This window comes from Nanorana parkeri, unplaced genomic scaffold (assembly GCF_000935625.1).
Source record: "Nanorana parkeri isolate BGI_ZX_2015 unplaced genomic scaffold, ASM93562v1 scaffold5, whole genome shotgun sequence".
Taxonomy (NCBI): domain Eukaryota; kingdom Metazoa; phylum Chordata; class Amphibia; order Anura; family Dicroglossidae; genus Nanorana; species Nanorana parkeri.
The window spans coordinates 1,157,497-1,179,092 of record NW_017306273.1 but is presented as its reverse complement, the minus strand read 5'-3'; the positions used below and the strand labels follow the sequence as shown (position 1 = coordinate 1,179,092).

General features: G+C 44.0%; 1 protein-coding gene across 3 annotated transcripts in view; it reads left to right on the top strand.

The window, feature by feature from the left end:
• PLEKHG5 (pleckstrin homology and RhoGEF domain containing G5) overlaps nt 1–15,096 on the top strand; it is a 200,517-nt gene extending 185,421 nt beyond the window's left edge. For all 3 annotated transcript variants that reach the window (XM_018552687.1, XM_018552695.1, XM_018552702.1), the window contains 13 exons: nt 2,074–2,244; nt 2,807–2,902; nt 3,592–3,642; nt 4,760–4,909; nt 5,737–5,847; nt 6,808–6,957; nt 7,446–7,583; nt 8,726–8,845; nt 9,635–9,767; nt 11,391–11,506; nt 12,505–12,647; nt 12,995–14,026; nt 14,757–15,096. In XM_018552687.1, the coding sequence (XP_018408189.1) occupies nt 2,074–2,244; nt 2,807–2,902; nt 3,592–3,642; nt 4,760–4,909; nt 5,737–5,847; nt 6,808–6,957; nt 7,446–7,583; nt 8,726–8,845; nt 9,635–9,767; nt 11,391–11,506; nt 12,505–12,647; nt 12,995–14,026; nt 14,757–14,766 (2,421 nt within the window). In that variant the 3' untranslated portion in view covers nt 14,767–15,096. The remainder of the gene's footprint in view (nt 1–2,073; nt 2,245–2,806; nt 2,903–3,591; nt 3,643–4,759; nt 4,910–5,736; nt 5,848–6,807; nt 6,958–7,445; nt 7,584–8,725; nt 8,846–9,634; nt 9,768–11,390; nt 11,507–12,504; nt 12,648–12,994; nt 14,027–14,756) is intronic.
• The last annotated feature ends 6,500 nt before the right edge of the window (nt 15,097–21,596 follow it).

Here is a 21,596-nt window from a genome sequence, read left to right as displayed (position 1 = left end):
ACCCATTCTCACTTTCCTCCCAAGGAAGGCTTTGAACTGCGGATATGTGTTATTTTATGCAATGAAGCTTTCACACGTCACGATTATGTGCGCTCACATTGACACACATAATGCTATTTTGAACTGAACAAAGACTGGAGCTTTATAAAAAAAGAAACCTTTTAAGACTTTTTATTTGTTAATTTATGATTTTTAAGTGTATTTTCCAGAAGCACGCTTTGACTTGTTTTGATTTGTTGTATTGTTTACCTTGTTGATGTCATTTACTCATTTTAAAAGGCTTGCTGTACCATATTACCTTCATTGTATTACATGTGCGGGTTTGTTGATCTTATCTCTTGTGGCTGTCTGCATTTCACTACAATCGCTCAGTCGCCGTCATCCAAAAAATGACCGAGATAAAATCGCATCCGCATTGTTTTCCTTCAATCCGATTTTCTTTGTACGGGGAAGATAATTAGCGCAGAACAATTGTGCAGAAATGCTAAGCAGGAAGCCGGGTCTGCATATTGTTACGGGGTTCTATAATATGGATCTTTTTTTAATTGTACATGTCTGGGCAAGATGAGAGCAAACATATGGAGGGCTTATCTACAATACAGGCACATTTCTATGGGTTTTGGCAATACCTTTTGATCTGCAACCTAACTGTCTGTTTGAGCTGACAACACTGCCTACGCTGCACTGAAATCCCAAACTGGGTTGTCAGTCCTGCCTAGTTCTCTTGTGCTAGACTACAGAACTCTTCCCACTCTTCTCATCTCCATAACATAAGGGGGAGGTGTTCTGAAGTCCAGCTTCAGAGAGAGGGGGAAGTAGGGCTGACAACACTGCTCAGGATTTCAGTGTGGCAAAGGCAGTGTTGTGAACCATGCAGAACTCTTCCCTTTCTCCTCATCTTTATAACATAGGAGGGTGTTCCTGCAGAACTCCTCCCCTTCTCCTCATCTTTATAACATAGGGTGTGTTCCTGCAGAACTCCTCCCCTTCTCCTCATCTTTATAAAATAGGAGGGTGTTCATGCAGAACTCCTCCCCTTCTCCTCATCTTTATAACATAGGAGGGTGTTCCTGCAGAGCTCTTCTCCTCATCTTTATAACATAGGGGGTGTTCCTGCAGAACTCCTCCCCTTCTCTTCATCTTTATAAAATAGGAGGGTGTTCATGCAGAACTCTTCCCCTTCTCCTTATCTTTATAACACAAGTGGGAGGTGTTCTGCAGTCCAAGAGGAGAAATGGCTGACAACACTGCTTTTGGATTCCACTACAACAGAGGCAGCGTTGTCAGCCCATTACAGGAAGTTAGGCGCTTAATGGATTCCTTTTAGCTCAACAGAGATTTTTCTGTACTTGCAGCATTTTTAAAGGGACACAACAAGGGGAGATGTGTGCGTATTGCAGAGATGTACAAAACTTTGTTTTTGCAATTTTGCCCTGACATACACATCATGGATGTTAACAAATAAATCCCCAAACTTGCCTAGACTTAGCATCAACTCCATAGTGCAAAACACAGCATCCACCCTGGAGCATAGAGAAATACTAGAACACTTTGATAGGCTTATGCATCCTTTGTCCGCAGTGGGATATTATGCTGGCTTCCCCGCGCTTTAGGTCCATGTCGGCCCATCAGTAATTTGGAGGGGTCAGGATGGCTCCAATTGTCTTCAGCCCATTCAATAGTTCGACCCTCGCCCACTAGTACCAGCTGTTCCTTTCAGCCCAGGCTTCCCTTGGGCTGTGCCAAGTGCCCGAGCACGAGCCACAGTAACAGGCTAACAAAGAAGAGGGCTCCCCCACTAATCTCATTAGCATTTCTGACTCTCATTTGCATACATAAGCAGCGGTCTGGGTAGGCAGACGAGCCATTCTGGCCCCTATATAAGTCAACCTGTTCCATGTTATACGCAGACCCCTCACTGCTGCTGCTGCTCACACTGAGCCATCTCTCTACATGAGGTCTGACTCTTGGTTTGTATTCTACTAGTATCATTGTATCAGGAGCTGTGTCGTTCATCTTGAATATGTTTTCTTTTATCCTTCTTATCCGATTTGTTCTTTGCTCTTTTTGCAGGAGATCGATAAAATGGAGCAACTGGAAAGCAAACTGCATTCATATAGCATGTTCGGCCTCCCCAAGCCGCCCCAGCAGATGTGTTTCGACCAGGATTCCTGGGAGGAGGAAGAAGATGATACAAATCTGGGCCTAGAGGACAGCTGGCAGCAAATCGTTGAAGTCCCAGAGGTAAAAATAGATAAAAATATATATAAACATGATACAAATAGAAAAAATAACAATAATAGTTTAATATGAATCTGCTACATGACCGATATCATTGATTGACCATTTACAAAAGTCATTGATTGGGCAAGTTTAGGCTTCATTGATAATGGCTGAATTAATATCCTTTGGCAGGCAAAGCAGCACCCTAATATGTACAGTATGTCATCTGTAAATTCAGCTGTTTGCCTGGAGTTCAGCGTCAGCTTTCTTAGATTTTGGTTTAAATCGGGAAGCATAAGAACCCCTGTAGTGATGGGTAGGCCAACTTTTTAAAGTTGTCACTGGTACAGGATTAGAATGGGGATTTTACAATGGGGGCCTGTTCTAGTGACAGATAAGAGAAGATTTCCTCTCACTATGGAGAGATTCATATTCAGCAATCACTGAGCATAGACACGGGTGTAAGCCATTTGCAGCCGCGGACACTGCAGGAGTCCTCCATAGTGACGATGGTGGGCTTGCTACAGTGGAACAGAATCCATGAATTAACATTTGTGCTCCCCGTTGTTCTGTCTTCTACCAGAATTTGACAAGACGCCAGTGCCACCAGCAGGAGGCCATCTGGGAGCTGATACACACCGAGGCCACCTACATCAAGAAGCTGAAGGTCATAACAGATGTGAGTATCCAGACACAGGGAAATTGGGCACCTGCCTAGGTCATCATTGTGGTGGGCTTCATGTTTTTACTTAAAGCCCATCTCTCGGGAAAACCAAAAAACTAGTCTGGAGGACTGGAGTGAAGCACTTTTACTTACCTGTTTCCCCCTGCCACGGTGGTCAGCACTGTCCTGTTGTGGAATATCTCTTGGTGTCCTCACGTCTAATGCAATTCTATGGACCCTGCATTAGATGTGATGATGTCAGTGATCCTGAGACCGCTGGAGCAAAAGGGAGAAGTGGTTGCAGAGACCAGTCTAGCAGCTTGGAGGGAGACAACAGGACTGTGCATCGGGTAATCCAGGTAAGTAAAAGCACTTTACTCCAGCCCCTTAGACTAAAACAAGCACTTAGCCCTTGTAGTGCGCGGGGAAATCCCCACTGCAAGTGTCGTTTTTTGGTTTCCCGGAGATGGGTTTCAACAACTGTATTTGTTTTTTTGTTTTGCTGTTTCATTTGCTTCCTCAGTGATTACTGGCTGCTATGTGAGCTCCATGCCCAAGGACTCATTTGGGGGGAGATTACCCCCAAGGTCAGGGAGAGCTTCAATTTAATATAAAGATAAAGTTGAACTTGATACGATGAACAGATCTCATGTATGGGGTTTTGTTATGATCATTATTCTAATATTTGTTTCATCTTTCTGTAGCTTTTCCTGTGTTGCCTGCTAAATCTTCAGGAATCAGGACTTCTGTGCGAGGTAAAAAAACACACAAAAATGTGTGTGTGTGTGTGTGTGTATTTAATGAAGATTAAAAGGCCATTCCACCCTCTCAATATTTTAGGTATAGGTGGGGCATGTTGGGTTGAGTCAGCTTCTGGCTCTTGGGTACTCTTACAGCAAGCACTCCCTGCCCGAATTCCTGACCACTTGGGAGCTTTGGGTGTCCCTGCCCACCATTGTGTGTCCCAGATCCTCCTATTACATTCTCCATAATATAAAAAAATCCAGCAGGGATGCTGGGGACCCCTCATAATGGACACAGCTGGTGTGCAGACACGGAAACTCAGCATAGGGATGGTGGGAGATTCTCATAATGGGCACAGCTGTTGTGCAGACCTGGGAACGCAGCACAGGGATGGTGGGGACCCCTCATATTGAGCACAGCATGTGTTTAGATAGGAAACTCAGCACAGGGTTAGTGAGAACCCCTCTTAATGGGCACAGCTGGTTAGCAGACCTGGAAATGCAGTGCAGGGATGGTGGGAGACCCTCATAATGGGCAGAGCTGGGAACGCAGCACAGGGATGGTGGGGACCCCTCATATTGAGCACAGCATGTGTTTAGATAGGAAACTCAGCACAGGGTTAGTGAGAACCCCTCTTAATGGGCACAGCTGGTTAGCAGACCTGGAAATGCAGTGCAGGGATGGTGGGAGACCCTCATAATGGGCACAGCTGGTGTGCAGAGCTGGGAACTCAGCACAGGGATAGTGGGAACGCCCCCTAAATGGCACAGGTGGTGTGCAGACCCGGGAACTCAGCACAGGGATAGTGGGTACCCCTCATATAGGGCACAGCCAGTGTGCAGACCCAGGAACTCAGCACAGAGATCTCCCCAATAGAATCCCCTGGAGATAGAAGAGACCGTAGGGCAGATTAACTCTCCAGCATCACCCAAACACTGGAGTAGCTTTGGATGGACCAATTCTTTAAACAAAATAAAACCGTGTACATACAAAACCAGAAACTCAAACAATAATATTGCGGTTTCTTCTATTTGCCAAGGCGAGGTTATATCCTCATAAAGGGAGGGACCTTTGACCAAGAACGATATCTTAATTGGCCATTAATATTCTGTTATTTTATGGTGACAGGTGGAGCCAGACAAGCTGTTCAGCAACGTGCAGGAAATTATCCAGCTGCACCGCGCTCTCTGGGGTAACATTATGCTGCCAGTACTGGAGAAGGCCAGAAAATCCAGGAGCCTGTTGAACCCAGTGGACTTCCAGAAAGGATTCAAAATGGTATGTATGATATATATTTTTAATTGTTATAAAACAACAAAAATAAAATGTGTTTTTAAAACATTTTTACCTATAACTTAAAATTGAGCAAGGTATTTAATAAAACCAAAATGAAAACCAATATATGCCATCAAAAAACAATATAAAAAGATTCAGGTTCACAAATAACTCATTAGGTTATTGTCAAGTTAAAGCTGAACTCCAGGAAGATATAACAAAAATTAACCCATCGTTAAATGTAATTTTTTATGCTAGCAGTATCTGGATTTGAGCTGGTATCAGCCTTTTGCAGTCCTTGTACAGCAGGGCTAAGATTAGGAGAGGGAGAAGTAGCACAAGGAATCCAGTCAGTTGTGTTGCAGTGCAAAGGAAAGTGCTGATAGGAGGGAAGAACAGAGTGACAGACAAATGAGTTAATCAGTCAGCCACTCCTCTTTTCAATGTCCAGTCACAGGCTGAGGGGAGGGACATGACCTGTAAGTGTTCTTTAACAGAAGCAGAGAAAAATCAGGTCTCCTGCTCTGCCAGATGGGGCTGGGCTGTGTAAATAGCAGAACTGGATGAACATAAATACAATCCCTTTGACAGGTAATTCTGCTGTCTTATATGTATTTTAGTAGTTGTTTGGCTGGAGTTCAGCTTTAACTGACCAATAATAACAATTAGGTCTGGGAATGTAAGCCTCAATGAAGTCTGGTCATGAAAAGGTTAAGCTGATCCCTTTCTCATGTATAATTTTTATGTTTACAGATGGCAATTAAACAGTAACATGTGTGATCTCCTCATTATTCATTTAATGAAATACATTTTCTCCTTTCTTTTCACAGTTTGAATCTCTCTTTAAGCCATATATCCGATATTGTATGGAGGAAGAAGGCTGTATGGAGAATATGAGGAATCTGCACCGGGACAATGAAGTCTTTCGGGCCTATGTAACGGTAAGGTTCACATCCGTATTCCTGGAGACAAGACATAGGTCAAAGCTGAAGTTTAATCTGCTTATATTTTGCCTTCCATGGTTCCTCCCTCGTCAACGTGCTAATGACATTATAAAATAAAATCTTTCCATTTTCATTACCCTTTTTTAGACCCGGTGACATCATCACGGGGTCTCTGTGCTTCTCTGTAAATGCAGGCAGATCATTGCGGGCAGGGTGCTGTACATAGCTTCCTGAAAACATATAGCACCTTGCCTTGGTACTCCTCTCGAGAGCCCTCGGGCTTGACCAGGGCCAGATTTCCCACAAGACCAAACGAGGCCCGGCCTTAGGGCAGCAGGAAGTAGTGGGGCAGCAGGGGTGTGAAATTTCTGGGCGCCGAGCGGGCAGTTGTTTTCTACATTTAGCCCTTCTTTGGGCAAGCATGGCTAAATGTACAGCAGGGAAGCCGCCGCTTGTTTTGTACAAGTGATCTTGGCGATGTTTTTTGAGATCACTTGTATGCAGCCTGCATGCAGGGGGGTGCATTGAGGAACCTGGCATTGGGGCAGCAGAGAGAGGAAATCCGGCCCTGGGCTTGACGTAAGCAGTGGGCTGGCTCTTGGGAGGACTAATGCAAATCCTATGCTGTCTAGGTCAACAGGGATACAGAATTAAGACTCTTTCTCCACCACCTCCTCTGGCAGAATCTTTGCACCAAAATTACACTGTCCCGCAGTCCCAACCTTGTATCAGGCCTGTGAAGATGCATAGATTGCTTTGTTGTTGTGAAACCATTTTTTATTATTTTAACTTTAATCTGTATCCGTTAGTAATCAAAAAGCTTTATGTGTTTTAATTCTGCACCTCCCACCTGTCTGCATGTTCCTCCCTTTATAAGTGGGAGGAGCCTATTTGAGCGTGGGTGCACAGTTTACCCAGATTATTATATCAGTGTACCTTTTGTCTGTATTTGTACAGTGGGCCGAGAAACACAAACAGTGCAATCGCCTGAAGCTGAGCGACATGTTAGTGAAGCCACATCAACGTCTCACCAAGTACCCCCTGCTGCTCAAGTCCATCCTGAAAAAGACGGACGACCCTCAAGTCAGAGAGTCCATCATTGCCATGGTAATTGATTTGTCCATCCTATGTACGGTAATAGAATTCTGAAGTCACGTCATGACAATTATTCTTCATAGAAGCCAAGAGTTAGGTCACTCCAAGCAGAAGTAATATTTCCGTTCCAATGAGTTCCTGAAATGTGTACGGACATGTCTATGATTGTAGCCCAAAACTCTTTCACATAAATAAACTATGGGAATGATTTATGAAGGTTCCACCCAGCTATATGCTGAGCGATTGTTATTCGCACAGCATTCTTGCCACTAGATGGAGCTGAGGAGCATTGGAAATTCATAGGTTCATCTAATGGAGGGAATGCTAAGAATTCTGTAAAATGATCAAGGAATGTCTGCTCCTCTCTTTGGTTCATGAATGATGATAAAATTCACTTTTGTATGACGGCTTTACAGCTTCAGTGTGAATTACATTAACTTTAATCCTCCTTGTGACCACCAAGCTCTTCTAACATGACGATTGTTCTTCTATCACTACAGATAAACTCGGTTGAGCGATTCATCAATCATGTAAACTCAAGGATGCGCCAACGGCAAGAGCAGCAGCGACTGGCGGCCATCATCAGCCGTATCGACTCTTATGAAGCTGTGGAGAGCAGTACAGATGAGGTGGATAAGGTATACAGCTACATGTGAATCTTGGTGATATATACTATAAGGTCAAAATGATGTGCCTAATATTCCAAATTTTGAAGTTTAGGTATTTCGGTGAAGGTTCGTGTTACTGGTACTGCATACAAAGGCATTTTAGACAATTGTGCACTTCCAACCTCGTGGTAACATTTTGGTGAAGGCCCTTTTCTGTTCCCAGCGTAACTTTTCCTCTGTGCACAAAGCTAGCTCCATAAAGACATGGTTTGATGAGTTTGGTGTGGGGGAACTTGAATGGCCTTCACAGAGCCCTGACCTCAACCCTACTGAACACCTTTGGCATAAATTGGAATGCCAATTATGAGTCAGGTCTTCTCAACCAACATCAGTACCTAACGCTCTTTTTACTGAATGGGCACAAATTCCCTTAGTTACCCCCCAAAATCTTGTGTAAAGCTTTCCCATAGGAGTGAAGGCCATAGTTGAAAGGAGGGCCAACTCCATATTAAAGGAGAACTATGAGGTGAGTGATTTTCACTCAACCTTGTAGTTCGAGCCGACGTGTGACAATGAAACTGTCACGCGTCGGCTCAATAGATCGGGAAGTGAGCGAACACATTGCTCGCTCTCTTCTCAATCTATCCCTGCAGAGAGCCACGACTGTCAGTCACGGCTCCCTGCAGGGATCACCCCCCTCCCTGCTCCGATCCTCCAGTGCTGACTGGCGGAACGGATGGGTACAGCTGGCTCTGCCTCTTGATAGGCAGAGCCAGCTGTCAATCACGCAGCTGGGTGGATCCCGACAGTAATGTCGGGGATCCGTCCCGGCTGCGGCAGTCTCAGTATATAGTGAGCTGTAGCTTGGGATATACTGAGCTTTGGGTCACGGGAGGATGCTAGTTTATGTCCTCCCGTGACCCTTAGGAGAACTATGGGGAAAAACATTTACCCCATACTTCTCCTTTAATACTTGTGGCTTTGGAATGGGATTTCCAACAAGCTCTTACAGGTGTGAAGGTCAGGGGCCCACAAACCTTTGGCCCTATACTGTAGCACAGAGATTAATATAATCTTTAGCTATAAATTCTGTTGGTGGAAATGTTATAAGATTGACCCATTGTCACGATTTATTGTTCCATAATGATGGTGACTCTTATTGCTCTGTGTAGATATTAAAGGAGTTCTGCAAGTTTGATTTGACAGCACCCATATTTGGGACTTCTCTGGACGACACACGACAGCTTCTGCTGGAAGGCAGCCTGAAGATGAAGGAAGGGAAAGACAGCAAGGTGATTCTTATCAGGATGTGTTCATGAAGTATCTTCTTATGCAAGCTATACACAGATCAAATTTCAGCTTTTTCCTGCTGAATCAGGCAAAATTTGATATGTGAGTTGCCTTGATGACACCACCCGGCTCAACAAAAGTCAATTTTTTTTCATTGACTTTTGTCAAAGGAGATGGGTACAGCCAATCTGCTGCAGCATTGTTCAGGTATTCTGGCAGTATTCCGACAGCTGCGGGTGCCTTCATTGCTGTTGGAGATTTCCTCTCACTTCCTGTTTGAAAGAAAAGTCACCACCATTACAGTAATTGAAGGGAAATCTCTCCAACAGAGCCTCGGACAGCAGCAAAAACCTCTCAGCGGTTTTAATCCTTCCCCACTAAAACTGAAATGAAAATCTTTTGGCTGGACATACACTTAATAGACGACCATCCAGTGTGTTTTGAAACTAATAAAAGTTTGAAAAATATTTTCAAAAATAAATATAATATCTACCGTATAAATAATATACATTTATATTTATTACATTTATATTATTATTGTATATTTTTTTATTCTTCTTTTGTCTGCCTATAATTAGAAATCTAAGCAATATATTTAGATAGATAGATAGATAGATAGATAGATAGATAGATAGATAGATAGATAGATAGATAGATAGATAGATAGATAGATAGATCTTGTTCCAAATAAATCCATTTTAGTTCTTTAAAAAGTAAAAAATGATTTATGTAGTGCCTTTGGCATAACAAGGTTCCCACACAAACTTAACCAAAGATATTGCTCATTTCAGATGGATGTATACTGCTTCCTGTTCACGGATCTCTTCCTCATCACGAAGCCAGTGAAAAAGGCGGAAAGGACCAAAGTCATCCGACAGCCGTTATTGGTGGATAAGATCATCTGTAGGGAACTCAAGGACACAGGTACATCGGCATTTTATGATTGTAATAAAAGTAATACTTGGCAAACACGAGCTCATATCTTATCATTATCATCACCCTCAGGTTTTGTAAATCTTCTTTAAAGTACTTACCTGGTTGAAATGTTGAAATTTGTCCCAGACCTATCCAACATCACAATTGAAGAAAATAGGTCACCAGCACTCCATAAGTTAAAATGAATGAGTCCTTTTAATGGACAATGATGTCACAGAAATCCAACATGAGCCGACGTTTCGGGGCCACACAGGGTCCCTTCTTCAAGGCAAGAGATGTGACTTCGAGCACCATTTATTTGATTGTTGGCCGGGACTGCTGAAAGGTGTGCGGAGGGCACCTCCATCAATTTCTATCCAACATCACGTCTACATATTTTATGCCTTTATTTATTTGCACTGACTTCTGGGTAATTGATCTTTCACCGGACCTGGGTCTTTGTCAGCAGACTATAGAGCAGATGTGCCTCGCAGTCGAAAGATAAATATTGTCCTTTGTCTAGCTGGAGATCTGATATTGTGTTTCTAAAACAAACATTAAATGGAGATAACCAGTTTAACATGGTAGTGAATAAATAGCGTTTCTATATCAGACGGCAGCAATTATGATCACTAGCAATGAACCCTTATTTTCACATTTATTTTTTTTTCCTGATGACATTTTGGATGATCTTCGCTCTTTTAAAGCATCCTAAATCGTCTTCTATGTCTGACACTTCTGGGAGTGTCGGATGCCTGGATCCTGCTGTGTGCTGTGGTTCCTTCTGCCAGCCAGTACGTTACTACAATAGTGATGTCTGGTTTGGCTGGGGACCTGGTATCCGACACACCTGGAAGTGCTGGATGCAGAATGTTCTTTGGCCAGAATGGTTCTTCAATGGAGCAAGGTCAACATCAGGACAGGTATTCTTTTTTTGTGTGTTGGAAGACGTTTGAAGAGCTTTCTTGAAAAGCTACACCCCCTGAGGAACCCTCTGCATTGACCACCTCCAGGTGTGCCAGATACCTGGTCCCCTACTATACATTGTGGGGTCGTGCCGTAATGTCCAGCAGAAGGAACCACAGAGCACATAGGATCACCAGGTATCCAACACTCCCAGAAGTGTCGACTGCAGAAGATTTTTTCAGCAAGCTTAGGTCTTTAGAAGAGCAGTGAGGGTGGACAGTTAAGTGTTACTTATGCATGGTAGACTTTTGAAGAGCTCCCTTGAAGAGCTGCATCGGCTGAAGAACCCTCTGCATTGACCACCTCCAGGTGTGCCAGATACCTGGTCCCTACTATACGTTGTGGGTCCTTCCACTGGCCCTTACATAACTACTGGATCCTGTAGTGTCATAAAGTCCAGCAGAGGGAACCACAGAGCACACAGGATCACCAGGTATCCAACGCTCCCAGAAGTGTCGAATGCAGAAGATTTTTTCAGCAAGCTTAGGTCTTTAGAAGAGCAATGAGGGTGGACAGTTAAGTGTTACTTATTTTCTGTGCAGGTGGACAGTTGTATGGTATATATGTGTATATTTCCAGCCTATATTGATCAAAATATGTTCTTGTATGTCATGCAAACATCTTGTTTTTCAGCTTTAGTTTTAATGAATATTTTCATCTTTCCAGGTTCCTTTTTGTTGATCTACTTGAATGAGTTCAGAAGTGCAGTGGCAGCCTATACGTTTCAAGCCAGTGGCCAGTCCTTGTGCCGAGGGTGGGTGGAAGCACTTCACAATGCACAGGTGAGTCTACGCATTTTCTTGCAATGCATTTAATAGAAAGGAATGCTACACTACTATCTGGTGTTTAACTAGTGTATGACAGTCTTGGCAGGGTATCAAGCTCAAGCAGCTTTTAAAGGGTCAGTCCATCGGAAACTGATAACATATCCGTCACTAGCCGAGGTTCCCACCCACCACACCTAATAAGGTTTGGTCCTCCTGATATGCCCACGAGCACCCATGCTATAGAGATTTGGTCTTCTCCCCACAGTACCGACCCTCACGGCTATAGGGATAACTGGTTGCAGTTTATTTTTATATTTAGAATCGATACATACTATTGCTAGAGAGTTTACCACAATGATGTGATCTGGTTCCTCATTTATTATTACTTGGATATATAACGTTATGCATGTCTAAATCACAGTCTGCGTACTGATACATGATCTATAATACCGGTCACTTCTTGATCATATATGTATTGCTTTCTCTGTTGCTTTCTCAATAAAAATCTACCATGCTTAAAAAACATAGCTGTCAGTAGGTTTGGTTGGGCTGAATCTCCCACTGGCTTCTTATGTCTCTCAAAAACGCCAGTGAGATATCGTGATTGAGTTTGAAGTTGCTACTTACTGAGTTTACACCAGAAAGCTAATGTAGTGGCGGGATGGGGTTGAGGGTCTTAGGGGCAAGGGAAATATAAACATTTGGAGGATGGGGGGCAATTAGGTAAGCCTGTTCCTTTGTTCTATATTGTGAAGAGCACAGGTTAATTTTTAAACTTTGAAACCTGATGTGTAGATACCAGTTGCAGCCTGATGATGGCAGTCTTGCCTATTTTTTCCACTTGCACAGCTCTTTAGCATTACTCTACTCTAAGGTCAACCTATGTGCAACCTTGTCTAAATTTATTGCACATCAGCTTGCAGAGAGCTGTATTGTGATACATAATAGCCAATATGATTTTGCAATCTCCTGATAATGGTTTGCCACTAAACACTTATGTTCTGTTTTCCTAGAATCTCTTGCAACGATTACGTCAAGAGCATATGCAAAGCCGACAGCAAGCCGGCAGGGAAGAGGAGGAAGACATGGAAAGCGGGACCTCTGCGGCTAGCTCACCAACCATTCTACGTCGAAGCAGCACAGACATGACACAGAGGTAACATGTTATTACTGCCCCACAGTCATATTGGAGCAAATTTGTAACCCCATTAGAATGATACACAATATACACTAGTAAAGAGTAGTATTGGGTTGGAGTGCAGGTGACTTCCTACTCTTTAGATATGGCTTTGCACAGGGCCATCAGTTGAGGTCACTGAAAACACCCTCTGAGTTATATCTGGTCCACCACCATCAGGACTGTGCGGCTGTACAAAAGATCCATTTCATATACAATTTGTTTTACTAATAAATTGATGATTCGTTGGTTTACTATGATAGTTTTAGGGAAGAGTTCCTACCTTGGCTCATTATCTAATCATTTATAAATATTGTTTTTTGCAGTCCTTCAGTCAGCTCAACAGAAACCATCTCCGTAGTGGTGGTTGACGCCGGTGAAGACCTCTCTTCTCCTGAGGCTGAACAAGGCGCATACGGCTCCCAGTCTGATGACACATCAATCAGCACCACAGCATCCTCCCTAACGCCCACTAGAGAGATGTTTGAAAGTATGGAGACATCAGAGGCGAGTCCAGCTGGGGATTCTAACTACCTGAAACTAGAGCCCAATGGATGTAGGTCATCCTCTTTTGACAGTGCTTACGGGACCCTATCTCCTACATCACTGGAGGAGTTTGTGGAGCGACAGCAGCAAGAACTGACAGAAGAGGAGAGGGAGTCGGTTAGTTCTCAACGGTCGAATACTTCTCCAAAACTCAAACGACGAACTCCGGTCCAGCTCTTGCCGTGCAAGTCCAAGGTCCTGAAATCCAAGTCAGAAGCCAGTCTCCTTCACTTGATATCAGTAGGTCCCACCAACCACGCCGAGGATGAAACCCAACTTTGTCAAAGTAAAAGCCTGTGTGAACTCTTTATGTCTCCGGGACCACAGCATTTTTTGGACTCTGACGGCCACAACAATGGCCGTGATTGGCATTTTGCCAAAAGGACTAGCTTGGTGGAACGTTCATCGGAAAACGTTGAGGAACACTTAGTAAAGCCCAGGTCCCGGTCGGACTGCACGAGGAGACAAGTGGTCAATTTAAGTAGCTGCAGCAGCAGCTCCTCTGACCTTTCGGATTCAGTAGAGACTGGATTCTCCAAAGACGGTGAGGATGAGAAATTAACGGACCCGCTGTCTGATCAGCTGGACTCTCTGCCCGAGTTTGAGTTCGACCCTGAGTCCCATGTGTACAGTAGCCCTTTACCTGAACAGTGTGGCGAGGACATTGGGAGGGAACTGGACGATGCTAGTGCTCCTGGCTGTGCCAAGAGTACAATGTCGGAACCTCAGTCAGCACAGCATAGGAAACTCACCCTGGCCCAGCTGTACAGAATAAGAACCACTTTACTTCTTAATTCCACTCTGACGGCGTCGTAAGTGTCTACAACAATTTCTTTATTTTTGGGGGGTTTATAGTAATGGTAGCTTAAAGAAACACTTTGGGCAAATAAAATCTTGCATTGGGGCTCTGGTTCAGGGGGCAGAGTTGTAACACATTTTAAAATAATAGTCTCATTGATCACCTGCACTCCATATAGCGTTGAGACCTTGTAAGGTGGTGCTCGTGGTGATGACATTGATGGCGCTGCATAGAACTCAAATGTAGATTGAATAATCACCAGCACACATGCAATAAATCCTTTATCCTTTTCCAATCTATTAAATAATTGTCACAGTTTGTCAAGCACAGCCAATGTTTTGGGGCCACACAGGGTCCCTTCCTCAGGTCAGTCTCAGGTCAGTATGTCGTCTTGAGGAAGGGACTCTGTGTGACCCCGAAACCTAGGCTGTGTATGACAAACATTGACGGAAAAAAGATCATGGATTTATTGCGTGTGTGCTGTTTTTTATCCGATCTACATTTTAAAATAATAATTCTACAGCCTTCCCACGTTTGGGGGGGAAGGGGAAGGGGGGGGTTGCAGCTGTAGAAATGAGGACCCGCTGTACAGAAAATTATTTCCTAGCAATCAGTGGTCACTGTTACTATTTGAGGAACGTTTAACGTTTTCTTTACTTTGTAACTCGAGTTTAGAATATATTTTGGCTACTTGACACTTTTGTTGACGTCTATGATAACACTTATATTTGTTTCTGTTCTAGTGAGGTTTAATAACGTGGAGCCGAAGCAAACCTGCCAGCAATAGCTCAAGAACATGTAAATAAGACTGCATTACTGGCGCAGATGTCTACCAAGCTTATCGCGGTAAAAATGGCCACATCCTACAAGATGCCTTCTTCTTCCGCAGGACCCCCCTCCTTCCGCCACCAGGAACATAACGCAGGCTTGTTTGAACGGCAAAGCAACTGGATTCTTTCCAAACATTTTCGGAAAACCTTAGGTATCCCCGTGAAAGTATAAACCCGATTATATTTGCACTTTGAGCAATAATGTGTTTTAAAGAAAAACTCTGAAGAGGATAAACGTTTGCGGCATAAAATGCCAGAAAACCTCAGCGGGTTGACGGACCGGAACGTCCTCGAAAGATTCCAAGATTTAACCTGAACAAGCATATATATTCCTCGACTTCTAGAGGGAACCTCCCTGCACCTGTCCTACCATTCTTAATTTCCTACACATCACTTACATAATTTTATGTGCTGACTCCTGCCACTATGTCACTGCTGCCATTTTGTCTCTTAGCTTAACTTTAATCGGCGTCAGAAACAGCGTTTCCTGACCTGAGTGTTGGACAATGTAGTGATATTTCGATGCGGGTCTTACGTGGAGCTGGTCTTCTTCAAAAAGCTTGTGTATGTGACCAAAGCCTAAAGTCAGAGTATGACTCTCCTGTATATACGTGTATGACTGAATAATGACTTGGTGGGATCTCCGACGTATAGCTGGACGCTAAATGACTGCATCCTGTCACTCATTTAGAAGGATGTTGCTAGATGGGTTTAGGCAAGTGAATTCGGTAAAGCAAGTTTTTTTTTTTTAAACATACACAGCCTCTTAGCAAAGTGTCCGAAAGGACAACTGGCTGTGTTGTCCATAGCAACCAGTTAAAGCATCCATTTTATTTTATGACCTTGGTTGGTGAGATGGATGGTAGGCCACAGAGAGGGCAGATGATAATAACAGGTAAGGATACCCATCTATTATCACATGAGCCATTCCAGTGCCAGGACAAACTGCGATACTTGCCTTATTGCAGCAGTAAGGGCCTTTGTTGACGGGCTTTGGGCTTGTGTTAATGGCATCAGTTTGAGATGCTTTTGAGATCATTCGGAATTCATTGACGGGTGCATTTGGCCTGTAGTTGACCTCCTTTTGACTTGCATTTGGCCTGCTTCAATACCCCCTAGGTATGCATACCTAGGAACTTTTTGAAGTACCCAAGCCAAAGATTTCCTGGGGAAGGGGGTGGGGTGTTGGAGGTGGCCAATGAAGGTGGCTGGATGATAAAGAAAGGGATAAATATGCAGCGCTCACCTTTCCCTCTCTGTTGCGGCTGCACTACTTTTGCGCTTCCTCTCTCATCCCTTTAGTCGGCACCGGAAATGCCAGGGTATGTTTCTGGGTGAAAGTAGGCAACAGTCCTAAGAAGGGAATCCCCGCCTCGCCTCCTTCACAACCCACAGTGTCCCCTTCTGACCTATACAGTGTTGGTATGTGAAATATTTGACAGGCTGGAGATAAGCCAGGCTGGCAATGGCCAGTAAATCAAATGAAAAGCCGGCATTGCCGGGTGAAAGCCAGCAAGTTCCCAGGTAGGCTTGTATGGTGACACAAAACCTGCTGGAAGAGAATATAAGCCCGTCAACACAGGCTCCAAGGCATGCGCAGCTCTTCAACCCTTTCCTTTACACCATAGCAGTGTACAGGATCGGGCCTTGCTTGCATGAGCACGTCCTGCTAGCAGTACAGAAGTGGCCCCATATTTATAAGACGCTGGTTGCTATGGTGAGACAGCACACACCTTTCGTACGCTGACTGAGGCCTAGTGTGCGCAGTTGGAATTTATATAGGACAGGCTTATGGCCTATAGCACCACAGTCGCTTTGGAACTTTATTTCCCAGCATGCCTTGCTCTGTCTCCACAGCCGCTGGGGTGCAATAGGCAGCCATTATTTGTTAGCACACAGTGACAGTATTATCCCTCCCCCGAGACATGGTGCTTGCCAACATTTTAAATTATTTTCTTGAAAATATTTGTTCAAACTTAGCTTTTTTTTGTGACATTATTTAAACGTACGAAGGGCACTTTATTTGTAAAATATAAATGAGCTAAACCATTCTCTATGGAAATATCAATTAGCTACCTGTACAGGCAATATTCCTATATTATTTCAGCATGTCTTATATTACTTATGTTCCATGTAAATCCTTTTTAAAACACTGACATGTTATGTTTTCCGAGTTGTCTTTTTATTTTATTTACATCTGCGGCCTACATGCAATGGGGCGGCCATTTTGTGAGGTAGGCTGAAGCGGCTTGGAGGAGATCAGCATCTGTGACATCACTTGCCTCTCCTTCCTAGCCATTGGTTGGATTGTAGTCTCAGATTGGCCACACCCATCGCCTGTAGATGGCAAATAAGATTTTAATTAAGATTTCCAAAACCTAATTTGTTCTTATTGTACATTATAGTGTAACCTTTGTATTCTGTCTGAAGTCTCGGCTTTATCGGAAGCCCGGGCATTTTTTTTTTTCCTTTCCTTTTTTTATTTATTAAGCATTCATTAGTTCTTTAAATTGATATCATTTTTGTAAAAAAGTGAAAAGAGTTTTCCTAATAATTTGGAAATAAAAATATTAATTCAAAAACCTCTACAAATGTCTCAATTAAAGTTTATCCAAAAGCTGGACTCCGGGCACAGAAACATTTATTTCAATATAATCCGCAATAGCCACAAAGGATATAAAATCCACATTGTGGGCACCAAATGTCCTTGTGAACTCAAATATTACAATGTGAAAGTAGCAGTGACATGATCACTGTGCTGCATACAGCACAGTGATCATGTCACTGTGCTGTATGCACATGTCATATAAATGCACCCCTGGCAAAGCCAGAAGGCACCCCAGGGTGCCGCAGCACCCTGAATGACGAAGGCTGCCTTATAATATCTGCCAAACTTTCTCAACCAGAATGCCTTCTGGCTATTTCAGAGGTGCCTTCAAATATTTGCTGAAGGGGGGGACTCTGAAGCTGGGGGCTGCTGATGTATAAGGGGGCTTCTGATGTATAAGGGGGCTTCTGATGTATAGGGTGGCTGCTGATGTATAGGGGGGCTTCTGATGTATAAGTAGGCTTCTTAAGTGAAGGGGGACTGCTGATGTATAGGGGGGCTTCTTGTGTGAAGGGGGGCTTCTGATGTATAAGGGGGCTTCTTAAGTGAAGGAGGGCTTCTGATGTATAGGGGGACTGATGTGAAGGGAGAAACACCATGTCGTCTTCTTTCTGTTTTTTGTGCCTGGGATCCCCTCTCAAAATCCATATACCAGACCTCTGTCTAGGATAAAGGTTTGGTATTGATTTTGGGAAGGGGGGGGACCACATGTTGTTTTTTTACATTTACATTTTAAACCGGGTGCCCAAAGTTTAGCATACTTTTAAAAGGTGCCGTTTATATAACTCAAGGGCAGGACAGGTTCACTTTAATCATTGCAGAAGCTTATGCACACCATGTCATTGAGCTGCGTTCTTCTGCACAGCGCACGGCACATGTATGGTGCGATCAAATGTGTTCTATGTTCACACCATACATGTGCAGAAGAACGCAGCTCAACGGACACGGTGTGAACAAGCCCTGAGGTCTAGGCCACATGGACGATTATATTCTCTTGTGTGGCTCTGGTCTAATGAAGTGATTGCCACCAAAGGGGTTAAATCTCTCAGCAACAAATATTAGAAATACTGCGTAGCCTATCAGGAGGCAAAATCCCAAATCATGGAGCAGCTGAGACTGGACGTTGTTATGTCGGCCACCTGTGGCCCCAATCAGTCTGCAGCAGACTGGGAGCAGCTCCACCAGGGTAAGCTGTGGACTTAAACCGCATGCAGCGCTACACAAATAATGTGTTACAAAGTTATTACAATTATTCCGCTTTTTGTTTGTTATATACACTAATTTATTGCACTGCCCACCATATGTAACACTTTACTTGTGTATTAATTGTAAATAAATGACATGTAGATGTCTGAGGCGGGGTATTATGACATGGCCACCCCAGGGGGTTTTATACTACACCTGTTGCAGATAAGGGCACCAAACCTGTGGCCCTTTGGCATAACTCTGCAGCCCTTGGGGCCCCTGCACACATTAGTCTGTGTTTTCCTCAGCCTGGGTGCTCGCTAAGGCCAGTGAAGGACAACATATTCTTTAGAATGGCTTCCAGTGTTTTTTTTTAAATTGTATTACTAATTGACACCTCTGTCAGGGTTAATGTATATGTAAGCCCAGTCACTAAAATCTCATATAAGCTATACAATGTTAATCTCCTTTTAAATATCATTTTTCATATTAATAAATCTCTGGCTGTGAAGGTCTTTCTGCAGACACTTCCTCTTCCTGAGTGACCACCTTCTGTCCCTCAAACTAAAAATGTCAACCGCAGCGATTAATCTATAACTTGCTTTTAACCCTTTCGTTGCCAGAGCCGCTTTTGCTTTTTTTTTTTGTGCACATGATGTACACATTAGGTTACTTTTAATGCTCAACAATACAATACAATGCCCAATTTTCGGGTAAAATATAAAAGACGAGGTTGTGCTGCGTAAATAGATACTAGACGTGCCATTTAAAAAATTGCATGTGCCCATTAAAATGTGACAAAATACGATACCCCAGATTGTCCATGGGTGACGCTTTAAACGCCTGTACAGGTCATCAGTTCAGAGTTAACTGTGAATATTGGCCCCGGAATTATTGCTCTCACTCACGCGGTGGTGCCTAACATGTAACGCGATCATCGTTTTTGTACATAGGAGCACCCAGCACATTTTTGTATTACTATGTGCGTGTTCACGGGGACGGCGGTATTTTTAATTGTATTCTAATTAACTTTTTTTTGTTTTTTTTTACTAAACTACATTGGAGGTGACAGGTGCTTTTTAACCAGTTGACATCCGGTAGCCGCTGATCGCCTATATGTCAAACACCCGGTAACGGGTGTGTTTAATCGTCGGGTCTTTTCTGCCCGTGCGTGCCCGCTAGGGGGCGCGCGCAAGCAGAAAATGGCGTCTGGAGACGGCAACCCGCAAATGCAGCAGTGCCGTCCGTCCGTTTTTTTACTACGGGCGGACGGCAAGAGGTTAAGGAAAAACTACAGATTTTAAAAAAAAAAAAAAAACAGTTCCCCCTATATTTAAATTCTAAAACATTTTATTACCAAAATTTTTGGTAAAATATAAAAGACGGGGTCACGTCGGGTAAAGAGACACCAAACATGTCAAGCCTTAAAATTGCGTGCGCGCGCGAAACCTCAAAAAAACTACATTACCCAAAATTGCCCATATGCGACGCATTAAAATCCCCCTATATAATAGCACAGGTACACTGACAGGTCTCTAGGACCCCTAATGTCACCTGGAGACCCCAAAAGAAGCTGATGAAGCACAGATTTGCTTCATCAGCTTCTTCTCTCTGGCAGTAGGAGCCAGATGACTGACAGGTGAATGCGGAAGTGATGTAATACACATCACTTCTGCATTCACACTACAGACGGAGATCAGCAAGGAGCTGACTCCCTCCCTCCTCCTCCCGAGCCGGTCCCGGGGGGCTAGCAGAACCCGGGATTAAAGGTGAGGGGTCAGGAGGGGGGAGATGGCGGCACTCGAGATTGGGGGCGCTCCGAAATTCACGCCATACAACCGATCGGCGGCTATAGACCTGCTGATCGGTTGTATGTGGAACAGCTGTTAACGGCTGTAGTAACGAGCGGGTCTTTCCTGCCCGTGCGCGCGCGCCCCCTAGCGGAAAAAAATGCCGTCTGGCGACGGCAACCCGCGGATGCGAGTCTGCCGTCCGTTTTTTCTTAACGGGCAGACGGCAAGAGGTTAAGGTGACATTCAAGGTCTATTACAACCCTAATGTCACCTTTGCACTTCAATGAAGCTGATCAAGCACAGATCATGCTCCCACTCAATCAGCTTCTTCCCTGGCTTCTGTAGCTGAGAACCCGGTAGCGATGCAATCAGCGTCGCTCCCGGGTTCATTTAGCGGAGAGGAGACCTACAAATGGCTGCTTCCTGCCGACACCCACGATGCCGGTTCCAGGTCCGCAGGAGGGGCAGAGAAGCCCAGGAAGCAAGGCGGTGGGGATCTTGGGTGGGGTGGACCAGTTTACCAGCCCATTGAAGCGATCTGGCAGCTTTTCAGCCACCAGAAATGCTCCCAGTGTAAACCCAACACAGCTAAACAGAGTCGTGGCGGCTCTAACCAAATCAACAAGCTAAACAAAAACAAGAAATCTATAACTCCTGGTGTCCAGTCACAGGCTGGGGGGAGTGGGGTGACCTGGGTTTGGAGAAAGGGGGTTGAATGATGCTGGCCATCAGACTAGTGGTAGGAAAAAGTACTATAGGGAAAATCCAAGACAGAAGGTGGATATTGCAGAAATCTCCTTTTTGTTATTTTATCTTTTAGTGGGCTATTCATTTCATTTGTAGCTTTAGATAATTAAACAACCAGAACAACTAAAATCACATTTACAATTGATGTCAAAACATGTCTGTCATTGTATCCGGTTTTCTTTTGTATCACCATTTGCACAGGAAGTCATTCTGGCTAAACTCAATGACTAGTAACTCTAGAGGAAATGGTTAGATTTTTTACTTTGTTTTCTTTTATGTACCAGGCTGTTCACTCAAACACAGGAAAAAGTACGCTTTCATGTGTGCAGTGCTACAAGTCTGGGGAGTTCTTCACCAACTGGTAAACGTCTGGGGGGATTTCCTTGGTTATCAGCCGGTGGTGTGCGTAGAGAATAAGGG